The sequence below is a fragment of the Hyperolius riggenbachi genome, chromosome 6 (assembly GCF_040937935.1).
Source record: "Hyperolius riggenbachi isolate aHypRig1 chromosome 6, aHypRig1.pri, whole genome shotgun sequence".
Classification (NCBI taxonomy): domain Eukaryota; kingdom Metazoa; phylum Chordata; class Amphibia; order Anura; family Hyperoliidae; genus Hyperolius; species Hyperolius riggenbachi.
In genome coordinates this window covers 174,993,310-175,007,821 of record NC_090651.1, presented here as the reverse complement: position 1 = coordinate 175,007,821, position 14,512 = coordinate 174,993,310, and the positions used below count along the sequence as shown (strand labels likewise).

The 14,512-nt window shown below is 43.3% G+C and overlaps 1 protein-coding gene across 1 annotated transcript in view; it reads left to right on the top strand.

Annotated features, from left to right (window-relative positions):
- Window positions 1-14,512, top strand: part of DDX47 (DEAD-box helicase 47) — a 403,902-nt gene that overhangs the window by 145,865 nt on the left and 243,525 nt on the right. Inside the window, exon 6 of the mRNA XM_068242689.1 lies at window positions 13,430-13,501. Within this exon, the coding sequence (XP_068098790.1) occupies window positions 13,430-13,501 (72 nt within the window). The remainder of the gene's footprint in view (window positions 1-13,429; window positions 13,502-14,512) is intronic.

The window sequence follows — 14,512 nt, the reverse complement described above, 5'->3', positions numbered from 1 at the left end:
GTGGTATGGGAAGTCTGCAGTAGGTGGTTGACTTCCTCTGTGGTAGTAGGAGTGAAGGATGTGAGGGGAGGATAGAGTGGAGGAGGAGCTGGTTGGGAGGGGGTGGGAGGTGAAGATTGGAGATTGGATATTTCCTGGCGGATGGGGACAATTTTGTTGGGGAAGTGGGTGGCTAAATCTGTGGCAGAGAGGGAGGAAACGGAGGGTGGGGGGGTGGGTTCTAAGCAGGGAGTTGAAAGTGGCAAAAAGACGCCGGGGGTTGGAAGCTTGTGCTCTGATGAGCTTGGTAAAGTATTCCTGCTTCGCATGAGCAAGGGCAGTGTGGAACTGCAGCAGGTTGGTCTTGTACTGTAGGAAATCCTGGTTAGGTCTAGTTTTTCTCCATTTCTGTTCAGTGTCGCGTGTTTTCCTCTGGAGGTTGCGAGTATGGGTAGTGCGCCAGGGCTGGGGGTTAGGGGGTCGGTTGCAGGGAAATATTGGTGGAGCAGCTTTCTCTAGGGCTGATGAGAGAGTTTGGCGATACTGAGCTGCAGCAAGATTAGGACAGGTTAGGGTGGGGAGAGTGGAGGAGAGGGCATGGAGGGGGTCAGCAAGGACAGGGTTGAGCTTGCGTAGGTCTCGCTGCCATCGACTGGGTGGGTGGGTAATTTGGAGGTGCCTTCCGTGAGGAGGTTGAAGGTGAGAAGGTGATGGTCTGAGGGTGTAAAGGGTGCGATGTCAAGGTCTGCAATGGTGGTGGATTTAGTGAATATAGGGTCGAGAGTGTGACCTGCAGTGTGAGTGGGGGTGTTGGCGTGTTGTACTAGTCCAAGTGAGTTTCAGGAACCTAGCGGACATCCAGGAGGAGATGGCTGATAGGCAGGAGGAGACCTTGTCCATGGTAGTGGTGGATATGTCAGGGGTGTGGAGGTAGATCTGGGTGTCATCTGCATACAGATGATAGTTAAAACCCATGGAGGAGATAACCTTGCCAATGGAGGATGTGTATAGGGTGAACAGTAGGGGGCCAAGGACCGAACCTTGGGGGACTCCCACCAAGAGGTGGTTGGGGGTGGACGAGGACTCATTGAAGGCGGTCGTGAAGGAGCGGTTGGAGAGGTAGGTCCACAGTCCACAGTCTCATGACAAGATATCAGGCATATCTACAAACTGAAAGGCTTCCAATAGTGTAAAACCCACGGTTTATTGTATAAAAACAAGAGTTCTACTCACAAACATCAGAGTAAAAAGCGCATATAAAGTTAAAACGATCAGGGGACGTCTCCTCCTGCTGCTGGTCGTCTCCCTTCCAGGCTCCGCCCTACGCGTTACGTCATACGACTCATCAGGGGCTATTGGTTAGGAAGCGACCCAGCAGTCTAATATACTCACACAGCTCATTTACATATTCCACTCACGTGTTTACTAAACATATCAGTGTTCTCCCCAGAGCCTATTAGCCGGGCGGAGCGCCCACCTGGGTCTCTGTTCCCGCCCGGCTGATTTGATTAGCCTCTGAGAGTAAAAGCAGAGACACTTTTCTCTGCGTAGTTTTGAATCAGACAGGCAGCGCTGAGTGCAGAGACACATCTCCGCCCTCCTCCTCAGCTCCTTCCTATCAGCAGCGAGGAGGGGCGGGGGAAGCTCCTAGCTCAGATGAGTTAGACCTCGGGAACTTTGCTGGAGCCGACTATAGAATAGAACCTATGACTCAATTGCTATTCCTTCTGGTGAGTCATCACCAGATCTCTCCCAGCAGTGGACAGAAGCTCTCCTCCTTCTCAATTATCTGTGCAGAAGATACAAAGCTCCTTCCATTCACAGGAATGTCCCGAATACTCAGATAAGTGTGGCTTATTAACATATCAAGACGCTGGTCATTCAGTGTGAAGGGAGAGCTAATGAGTGGTTTACAGGGCTGTAATATGAACCTGGTGCAGCATTCACTCTGCCCCCTGCACTTCATGCCAGACTGACGTCTTTTGTGTCAGTGATTGTTAAATCGCTGTGATATCCAGCTTTCAGTATGGGCAAATATGAATGGCAAAAAGTTCAATGGCATTTAATAACACATTTAGCCTGACTTATCTCAGCAGTTACAGTAAATTAGGTGGAAAAAAAAGCCATACGTAAATTGAGTTAAGCCAAAATACTTGTATGCTCTCATATCACTGCTTTTTGAACTAGCATGGTTTTTGCAAAGTCTCTGGAGTTGTCACCACTCTGTTGCCTGCCTGTGTGATCAGCTTTAAAGAGAACCTGTAACAAAACAAAAGTTCCCCTAGGGGGTACTTACCTCGCTAGGGGAAAGCCTCAGGGTCCCAGTGAGGCTTCCCCCTCTGCTGTAGCTGCAGGCAATCCAGTGCTGGCTCCCCCAAAGTGTCTGGCAATCCTCCCTCAAGCGCCGATTTATTTACCTTTCCAGGCTCTAGCGGGGGGCGCTGTTGCGGCTCTCAGCACGGAGATAGGCAAAAAAGCCGATCTCCGTCGGGTCCACTCCACTGCGCAGGTGACTTGCCCGACAGCGATCGCCTATTTCTGCCTATCTCTGAGCAGAGAGCAGATACTGCACCTACGCTGGAGCTGGGAAGGTAAATATTTACATCCCCGCTATTCGGGGAGCTTTATCGCTACTGCCGTGGGACTGAGGACGACAGGGGAAGCCTCAATAGGATCCGGAGGCTTCCCCACCTGAGGCAAGTACCCCCCAGGGGAGGTTTTTTTCGTTACAGGTTTTCTTTAAGTCAGTACTCCTCTGCTCCTAGTGTATGTCCAGCAGCAGGAGTCACAATACATTGCATGCAGAGAGTGGTGAATGTCAGGTCATATATAACATGATGGGTCTATGGCACTAAGGTCCCATTCACACTAAGATACTTTTCCAGGAATTTTGAGAGCTTTGCTGAATGCCAGTGAACAGAGAAGCGCTATGACAAAGTTTCTCTCAGGAAGCATTCACACTATAATTGTGATGTATGTAAATCACAAATGAACTGTGTACAGCATTTTGGGATTGTTTGAAATGCGATTTTTGTTTCTTGATCCAGTTATCTCACTACCCCCACCAGCACCCAGCATCAAGCCGACCTCTCCCCACCCAGCGTGATCCACTCCCACCCCACCCAGTGTTACCCTTTCTCTCCGTTCAGCGTTTCCTTACTTTTTCACCCAGCAGCACCAAGCGTGACCTTACTTCCCCACCCGGCTACTTTTTCATGCCACCCGGCTGGAAAATATTTCTGGGGAGAACACTGCATATCCCTCCTAAAATTACTCATCTAAAAATACTTGCTCATCTAAAACACCATTCTATATGCCTTCATCTTTTCAAGCAATCTTATACTTGATTATAATGTATTTCATTACATATATACCTGATATTTCACGATGGGATCCCCATGAACTTACTTCCCACTATCCAATCCTATGCGTGAGCACAGGACTACATTACCCATAGTGCCCAAATCTCGCCTTCCCGCGAGACTATGGACGCCATACTGCGCACCCAAAACTACATAACCCACCAAACCCGGACTACATTACCAATAGTGCCCAAAGTCTCGCCTTCTTGTGAGACCATGGATGCAATACTGCACAACCAAACTACATTACCCAATGCGCCCGGTTCTTCTTGCGAGGATTGTGCACACAGGAGTTAAATGGGATTCAGGCACAGTCTCCTACTCAGGACCCACGGGATCTCGCCGCATACTCAGTGCCGCGAGTGACCGCCCTTATTCAGAACTGCAACCCGTCACCACCCACTACACACCATCCCTCCACCCAAAATCATCATCAAAACTAAACCCCTCACTTCTCCCCGATTATCCCACATTACTTACCTGCGAAAAACTATAATATATAAATCCCCTACTATAATATGTGACACATATCTACACATGCCCACAAATATCATTAAATATTTTAAGTATATACACTACCCCGTGCAACTCCAAGTGTCATAAATCCATCTATACAATATGCATCCCATATTTAATCCCCTTAACCCAATATCATGCTCTATACTACCTTAATTGACTCAATCGACCATTTATCGATTCCACCTATAGTTAATCAATTGTATGCCAAAAGGTTATAGCCCCTCTAACCCTACCATGTGATAAATATTCCCATATAGTTAACATATGGTGTACATACCCCCATGTTAATATGTGCCAGCTATTTAATTTATTACAAAACATCTAATTTGTGCTTTTATATATAAAACAACCCCCCCATGTGTAAAACCACGAAATCCTCTAGAACAAAATTTCCACAGCATACAAAACCATACTCGTACCCTTTAACTCCTTAATCAGACATAATACCCCTTAACCCAGTGCACCCTCCTTCCAATTATGAATTAAATCTCTGGCACACACCATAATACCCAACCTACCTCCTCCTAAGTGTCAAATTATATCTTCCTCTATACTATGTCGACACAAGTCACTATGTCAGCAAAAGTCACTGTGTCAGTGCAAATACCAATTCGTGAATAATGGACTGTTTTTATATATGATCCCAGTTTACCGATCTCCCTTACTGGACTTTACTTACTGGATTTTACTTACACTCTATACATCATCTTCAATATACCTAAGTCAATTCACATATAGAACCCTATCAGGTTCCCACAAATTCTCTATAAATTTCAAATATATAGTTACTGTAAACTGTAAACCAGGCCCCAAAACTCCCCGGGGACTTTGAGAGGGGCATTCCAGATCTTGCTGATGCAGATGACGATCACCGTCCACCCACATCTCCAATCTAATCTATATTCTAGTCATCTGAGATGAAGCAATTCAGGTCCACTTCCACATTTAGACCACTAGGTGTCATTGTCTCCATCTCAAAGATCCACTTTGTCTCCAATTTGAAGATTTCCCTTGTCTTATGACAACCTCTCCAGTTACCTGATAGTTTTTCAATTGCACAAAACTTCATATGGCTGAGGTCTTTCTGGTGGCACAGCTTAAAGTGTTTTGAAACGATATGTCCCTCAAACCCACACTCAATATTATACACATGCTCAGATATCCGTTTCCTCAGTAATCTGGTTGTCCTTCCAATATATTGATATCCACACGTGCACCATAATAGATACACCACATGTGTTGAATTGCATGTAATACAATCCTTCATTTTGTACAATCGTCCAGTTACTTCAGACATAATCTCATATTTTCTTTCTGAGCGGGTTATCTCGCATGGTCCACATTTCCTACACGGGAAAAATCCTTTTCTACCCAACATGGCCCCCCTTCTTTGTTGGGGACCGTCCACATATGAAGGTACTAAAATGCTCTGCAAGTTTTGAGCCTTTCTATATATAAATTTAGGGGTGGTAAGTGCTGTTTTAGTATATGGTCACTTCTGAGGTCCTTTGGATTATATTCTCAATCTCCCTATATTGGCTATTATAGCCCAGGAGTATAGCAAATTCTTGTTTTCGTTCCGTCCCACTTCCACTCCTATTCATCAACCACCTCTCCCTATTAATTTTTTCTACCTTCCTAAATTCCTCCCACAACATACTCATATCCCTTTTCCTCAAACCTTTGGATCAGCATTCCACTTTGCTCTCTAAAATCCTCCTCTTTGGTACAATTCCGTTTAATCCGACAGAACTGCCCCTTCGGGATATTCTTTAACCATTTTTCATGGTGGCAGCTACTCCTCGGAATATATCCATTCCTGTCTGTTTTCTTGAAGATTTTAGTCGTAATTTTCTTTCCTACCTTCCTCAATTGCAGATCCAAAAAGTTAATACTAGTATCACTACTTGTTGCTGAAAGTACAATCCCCAGAGTATTTTGATTGAGCCAATTGATGTATTCATCTATGCTCATCTGTCCATTTCTCCATACTATCAATAGATCATCAATATAACGCCACCATTGTTGTACCTGTATGCTCCTTTCATCTCCAACAACCTGCCTCTCCCATTTGTCCATGAAGATATTAGCAAGGCTAGGGGCATATTTCACCCCCATTGCACATCCCACCTTTTGTCTGTAATAATCCCCTGCATACCAGAAGCAATTGTGCTTCAGTGTATATACCAAAAGCTGGATTAGGAAGTCGATTTGTTGAAATTTCAACTTCCCTTCCTGTACCAAAGCTTCCTCATGCGGGATTATGGTATAAAGGGAAGATACATCTGCTGTAACCAGCAGGCAATTCTCGTCCACCTCATTCTCCCTTAATCTCTGTAGCATTTGCTTTGTATCCTTGATTAGATATGGTAATTTAGCAACTACTGGCTACAGGTATGTATCTATATATTCCCCTATACGTTGGTTCAGGCCCCCTATTCCGCTCACAATCGGCCTGCCCGGTGGGCACTGTGTATCCTTATGAATCTTTGGATTTTGATATGACAGGAATTCTGGGAGCATCAGGTAATAGATATTTAAATTCCCTATCAAGTAGAATCCCATCCTCTAATCCTTGCCTCAAAATATGACACAATTCCTTCCTATATTACTGCGTGGGGTTTCCTCTTAGTTTCTAGTATGTATTTGTATCCCCAACTATACGGTCCATTTCTTGTCTGTATTGTGCCTTACTCAGCACCACCACCCCTCCCCCCTTATCAGCTGGTCTTATTTCAATATCACCCCTCGTGATTCCTTTACCTTGATCCAATGGATTAAATCTGGATTTATTTTTAAGTTCAGTGTGAACAAAGTTATCATTAATATCGTCCCCAAGCTTGGGACCTGATTTACTCAAAAAGTGCTTCTTAATGTTCAACGCCCTAGTATATATATTGCAGACTCAATCAGCAAATATCATCCATTTCACCCAACACGTGCACAGGTGATGACAATGTGCTCCACACTTAGTGAGACCAATAATTCCTTCAGTATAGCAGCTAACCAGATGGACACCACCTCAGAATCCAGGTGGGTCTAGCACGTAGCCTTCCAGCGGCTAACTATCAATCACAGCCTTCACGCTTGTTTTTTCATATAGCCATAGGACTCCAGATTTATTGCACAATTCCACTTATAAAACAGTTTAAAAAACAGACATAGTGTAATCCAGTTTTAAAATCACAAAGGCCTGCGCAGTTCAGCGCACTCACATGAGTAAATGAATAAAGGGCATCACAGCCCACCAATATCGTTCACCCTCGTGGCGGCACCAGCGTCCCGACACTCCGCTCTCCTTCAGTATGTACGTACGAGCTCCCCGCTACCCAGTGACGTCAGCGCTCCTGGCTCCGCCCTACGCGTTTCGTCCAAAGGACTCATCAGGGGCTGACGTCACAAGGGCGCCGACGTCTTTTAAAGTGCGGGCTCCTCCCCCGCAGTCGAGGGAAAAATGACGCATATCTCACGCTTCTATATCCGCGTTCCAGACGCGGAAAAAACGACAGGTGCCCTGCGTCCCTCCTAGTCCACGCCATCAGTCCGCGTCTGAGACGCATCCTCGTGGTATCTTCCTTTGTACATTTAAAATCATCCTGGGCGCCATCTAGTGGTAAAATGGCTAACTGCTAAAGCCTCAATGTCTATTATATATTACTCCTGTTAGCATTAAAAACTTATAAACTACTTTTTCACAAAAAACAAAAAGATATGTAGTTCACTCATAAGAACATCATTCTTGTTCCCTTATCTTATCCCCAAAACGGATAAAAACGGAAAAAAACAGCAGGATGCGACAGATATTGGATAAGACCATTCCCCATTATTTCTATTGAATGCCAAAATTCAAATATAGGCGGGGTGTGGGATATTGGAAGGCTGTGCTATGTTGATTAGTCGCAATACACATATCATTTTTGTACACTTATTTACACACAAACTGCCCCTACGCCCCTGTTCACATAGTATGGACCCATCTCGGCCCACCTTACACAAGGGGAGAATTCTGTGGACCCTCCATATCTCTTCCATAGTACCCCATGGGCCTCACCACCCCTTCCCAGACTTTATTAGTGTAATGCTCTAGGTGACCCCCAATAGTGTATTCTAAGGTCACAGAATTCTCAGGGAGCACTAAATGTCATTGGTAATAAAGCAATTTTAAATCAAATTCTACATTAAGACCTCCAGGTGTAAATGTCCTCATATTGAAAATCCACCTTCCCTCTGCTTGGGAGATGTCCCGCACCACACTCGACCCCTTCCATCTCTTGACATGTGATTCTACACCCATAAACCTAAGTCCTGCTGGATCCCTATTGTGATGTAGTCTAAAGTGATTGGAAACACTGTGTGTGGCCAGTCTCTTAATTATATTCACCACATGCTCCCCAATTCTCTTATGTAATGACCTCGTGGTGCGGCCCACATACTCCAAATCACACGAGCATTTCAGCACGTAGATCACCCCTTTTGTTCGACATGTGATGCATTGCTTTATCCTATGTTGGTTGTTGGTGTTCCTGGCCACTATTTTATCCCCCTTACAGGGTTGGGCCTCCTTACATCCCCTGCAGTCCCGGCAGGGAAAGAATCCAGTTTGCCCCAACAGATTGGTGACATTGCTTTTTGGGGGGTTCTGAAAGCTGGGGATCAATTTTGATCTACGGTTTGGTACCTTCCGGGATATAAACCTGGGTTTATCTGGGAGTTTTTTTGTACAATGTGCCATCCAGTTGTAAGATACACCAATGTCTGACAATTATAGATTCCACCTCTTTGTATTGATGGCTAAATTCCAACATTAAATCAAAGTCTCTGTTTTTGCTAATTTCTTGTTTCCTATTTCCTAAGAGATCAGATTGGTTATATCCTGAGATCTCCTCCACCAAATTATCTAAGTCTTTTTGGTTATAGCCTTTATCCACAAACCGTTGAACCAAAATCCGGCTTTGTTTCCGAAAATCATGCACATTTGTGCAGTTCCTCCTAATCCTCATTATACTAAAGGGTGTTTTAGGTTTTGTGGTAGCGAATACTCATTATAAGGACTCACTGGTTATATTGTGGCAGACGCAGTTTTCTTTCAATACACTAGTATATATATTATTTATAGAAGTGTCAAATTTATTAAGCCCTTTTTTGGGGGCATATTTCAACCCTTTGTCCAATACTCTCACTTCATCTGCTGTCAAATTTGTACCACTGATATTAAATATTCCCTGCCCAATCATTCCTTCCTTCTTATTTTTCCCATCCCTTCCCCTACATCCCCATCTATTCCTCTTTCTTCTTATTCCTGGGTCTTCCCCCGTATTCCATCGCCACTCCGTCTCCATCCCCCCACCCCCCCATATCCTCTCTAAAAACCCTGCTCACCATTCACATATTCATAATGGTTATAATTAGGGACATTCTTCAATGGTTCATACCGATTGACATTGGTGGGTATTCCATATCCATCATTCCCCAAAACAGTTTCCCCCTCTCTACCATATTCAATTCTACCACGTGTCCCACCACCCATTCTCTGATCACCCCCTTGAAACCCTCTCTGCAAATTTTCCTGATATTGCTGGGTTGGGGCACCCCTCCAATAACTACCACCTCTCGGGGGTCCCCCTCTCCCTCCACCCTGGGGGATCCTCCCCCCTATTCCCCTGTACAGGTTCCCACCATTCTTCTTTGTGCACCCCTCCCCTCTGGTCTACTGGGTTGCATGGGCTTCTGTCCCCCTCCGTTGGTACCCTGACTTGAGCCCTCACCCCTGAGTGCCCCAACATTACCTTGTGTGACCTTTTTTTCAGTCACTTTTGTTTCCAAGTCTTTTCTCTTCTTTTGCTCCACCTGCCACTTATATGCCTGTCCTTCTTTATATTCCAACCAATCCCTCTGGAACCATGTCACTCTCTGGTCCCTAGCTTCTCTTTCCACCTTTTCCATTATCTTATTAAATTCCGCAGAGAATTGGATCACATCCGTATTCTACTTGTGCGGCTCAATTTTACTTTTAATTTCGTCTATCTCCCTCCCCAAGCGCACTAACCTATTCTCTTTCCTTTTAATCAAAATTTTCAAAAGATTAATCCCACATTCCTTCAAATAAGCACCCAGTTCTTTATCTGTGACATTTTCTTCTCCATCATTAACCATAACATCGTATTTAAACCCTTTTGGAACTATCCCTGCCTGTGCATATTTGGTCAGACTTGCTGAGTCCCACCACGCATTAACTTCCTTAGTCATCAGCACTTGTAAATTCTTAAAACAATTTTCCACAGTCATACCCTGTGCCCCTGGTTCCTTGGGAAAGATGCTGTCCAAATCCACCTGTCCCCTATTTCTGATATTAAATAGCTCCATTTACCAAATCAATACCCCAATAGACCTGGTATCAAATCAGGTCCTCAGTGCTCCACAAATCTAAGGCCAACTTTCAATACGTATACACAGGAGATCTTAATTGCACAACCTATGACACAAATGGTTTCCTAGGATATCGTGGCAAGATTAGTAGCCTTCTCAAACCATATCATTCAAGACACATTTCTGATAATGTGTCTTTCTGCTAATTAGTTGGGAATGTCTGTCCTTTTCCAAAAATAAAACTGGTCATTTTGTACATTTTTAAATAATCAGTGTTAATAATATTAAAGGGACTCCGAGCTCACAATAAAAAAGAAAGTTGAACTCACCTGGGGCTTTCTCCAGCCCAGTGCTGGACGGGAGGTCCCACGACGGCGTCCTGGCTCCTCTCCAACACCCCGATCCGGAATGGCTGACAGGCCGCAGCCCGGGCGACACTCTCCCGAGTGTCGGGCTGCTCCTTCCGCGTATGACGCGGATGACGTCACGCCGGCCGCCTCGCGTCATCACGGCGGCCGGCGTGAAAGTACTGCGCATGCGCGCTTTAATCGCGCATGCGCAGTACTTTCACGCCGGCCGCCGTGATGACGCGAGGCGGCCGGCGTGTGACGTCATCCGCGTCATACGCGGAAGGAGCAGCCCGACACTCGGGAGAGTGTCGCCCGGGCTGCGGCCTGTCAGCCATTCCGGATCGGGGTGTTGGAGAGGAGCCAGGACGCCGTCGTGGGACCTCCCGACCAGCACTGGGCTGGAGAAAGCCCCAGGTGAGTTCAACTTTCTTTTTTATTGTGAGCTCGGAGTCCCTTTAACTTTATAAGACTATGAAACCGCCAGGTGGCATAATTGTCCTAAATATGGGACAACCTTGCAATGTTCTATTGACATTCCATAATGTTTCATAGACAAAACATGGCATTATATTCTTGCTAATATGCGTCTTAAACTTTTACAAGCAGAATCCAGCTTTAAATGTAATTCAAAGTAATAAATTCTATTATATGTAATTATAGGGATTAACAATTTCTTTCTTTAGGACTGTATTGATTATTAATATTTATATGTAATAACTGAGCAAATATACATATATGATTACTGCAGTAATGTGACTTTTAAACTTGTTTCTTTCAGTCTTCACATACTGCGCTGTCTAACTATGACATTTTAAAGATGCTTGTAATATGAACAAAAATGTTTTAGCTTCTGTAACTAAAATAATATAATAATTATGAGTTTCACTGCCTGAAATATGCCGAGACATCCCAGAGCAATATTTTAAAGAAGTACTTTAACTTTCCAGTTTACAATGAAATTTTGCATAGTACATTAAAACTTAAAACATACATATATGACCGCTTTTCCTACATAAATAAACCGCTAGAATTCTGACAGTTTTAATAGATTTTATTATGGAAGGGAATAGTGTAATAATTCACTACACCATCAATGAACTAATCTTTGCTTCCTATATAGTACAACCGACAGGACAATCCAAATTTTGGTTTGCAAATTCAGTTGGAAGAAATTTTTTTTTTGATCGTTCGTAATAGATTTTGTAGAGACCAATGGAGATCATTTGCAAAACAATCCTATCAGAATAATCTGATCCTTCAAACAATTTTTCACTAGAAATTTGACCATTAGTGGCCACCTTTAGCCTACAACAGTGTAGTTGATTCACAAAGTTCTCTGTTTTTTGCACTACATTGAGGCCCTTCAGCTTCTATGAATTACGATGATTATCTAACACCCACCTGAGATACAAAAGTGACATGAATGTCTGATTCATAAGAGATTACTGTTCACGGTATATATGTTAGCTTCTTTTAGTACTGGATGTTCTATGATAGTTCATTACAACACTGGCAGTTATAATTCAAAATAACACCTTTGTTCATTCCCATAGAAAACTGACCATGAAATGCTGCTAGTCACAACACTAGTGGTTATTTTAGTAAACATGTTTTTTCATTCTCATGGGCAACTGACCATGAGAATGTTGCGATCTCCAACACTAGTCAAAATATGAGATGTTGTGCACAAGTTCTCACATAAGCAACAATAGTCAGACGTGTTCTATGACGTTTCTAAAGCGCGCTGTGATCACGCAGTCATGTGCCTTGTCTGCACAGGCGCAATGATGCAAGCACATAGTGATCACGCACCCTTATCTGCATGTTCTGCGCCTGCGCAGACATTGAATTCTGTCTATATAAAGGAGGAAAAATGCTTTCGAGTTGGGGGCTTTCGAAGGACAAGCAGACATGCCGTCTGTTGGTGTAGCCAAGTATTCCCCCTCCGAGGTCGCTGCAATACTCCGTAAGAAATAATATTGATGCTCACTAATTACTCAAATACAATGTAACTATGATTCTGCAAGCCTAGATAATTATAACTGGATTGTAGCTCAATAAATATTATTTAATTTTTCCTAATGTTTTGCTGCAATTCATTTTACCCACTACGGTGGTGAGCGAAGCTAGAGGGTTTAAAAACCCTTCCCGTGAGGCAAAACACCACCGCAACTAACCTGAACAATATGGGGAACTATCCTGATCCCCCCCCCCCCCCCCCCCGTGAGTCGTTAACTGTAACCCCCCCTCCCCCCATTCCAGCACCAGTGCACATTCTATTTAAGATGCCTGCTATAACTGGTCGCATTTTACACCTATTTCAATGGCTCTGTTTCTTGGTATTTATACAATTTAGACCTAGCAAGTGTTTTATTGTAGTAACATGCATGTTGCTGTCCTAGCAGGTTCACTTTAAGTGGCCGTGCAAAACAAACATTTTACTTCTTAGAAAAGAAGCGATTTGCGATTATTCAGGTTGGAGTGAGCATATATCTCTCATGATGCATCACTGCTGAATATACAAATCATCCATTGTCTATGAAAGATAACTGCACCTCCAGAACCACTGGAATGCAATGAAGTTAGCTTATTAATTGTACAGAGCCACAATAATCCACCATGCATAAAGATGCACAGTGGGAGACATCATATGCTCACTCCAACCTGAATAATTGCAAATGCCTTCTTTTTTAAGAAGGCAACTTTTGGTTTTTTCATAACATTTTCGAAAGAGGGCTTTTTGGTCCTTTGTAGCCCCTTACACACTCCTAGGAGTTTTGCTTTAAGAGACTGTGTGACCTAGATGGTGATGATGATGATTTTATTTTTAAAGATAATTTTGATTTTACACAGGTGGATAAAATTCTGAAAGTTATTCCTCGAGATCGTAAAACTTTCCTTTTCTCTGCCACTATGACAAAAAAGGTAAGTCATACTTAGTTTTTCTAGAAACTGAGATTTAGTTTCACCTCCATTATGTTGGTAGTACACACCTTATCAGTGAGGGTCACACTGTAGTCACTACTTGCCTGAGTCAGGACTGAGTCAGCCACTTACATACCCGATATTTAACTCTTTCAGAAAGAAGAAGAAAAAAGAACACCGCATAGTTATTTGTGTGCTAGGCACTGTACATACACCTGTCTATCTCATCATGTCACATGTAACTTCGGGTATCCTTTAACTTGTTGTCGATGAGTACTCTGAAGTCCTTCTCAAAGTTTGACCCCAACTGTATTCCATTTATTTTGCATGGTGCTAGACCATTGGTACGACCAAAATGCATGACTTGACATCAGAACCCCTGCTGTTTTAGTGATCCTGTTTATTTACATATGCACCCTAGCACTAGCCTGGGAAAATCACACACACACACACACACACACACACACTCACTCACTCACTCACTCACTCACTCACTCACTCATGAAATAACCTTTGCACCGTTTTTATAAACATCAATTTGCTGAAATGTCTGAACTGTTACTATATCCCATCTTGGATGAAAGATACATGTCTAGAATATTAAGTTGACCATGTCCACAATGCTTGTGGATATTGAGAGACACAGGAAAGGTGACCAACACTTGATTGATTATTAACTAGTATTAGTCTCTTTCCTCTCTGTGCTTGTGTAGTAATGCATAAAATAATTAGGTGATTTCAGGGTTGATTACATAGTTCCATATATAATGATGCCTAAACATTGTTGTGGAATGATAGTGAATTGAAAAATCTCTTGAAATGAGATAATTACTATAGTTAAAATATAGTCAAGCTAATCCCATACTAGGTAACGCATATGGATAGTAATTGTACAAAAAGGCTTTGTTAATCCAAGTGGGCTTAACTGCAGTTAGCTAAACAACCACAAGATGAAGTTAAATCAAGCTTTACAAAACGACTCATACGCATATAAAAACAGGGAACACCAAG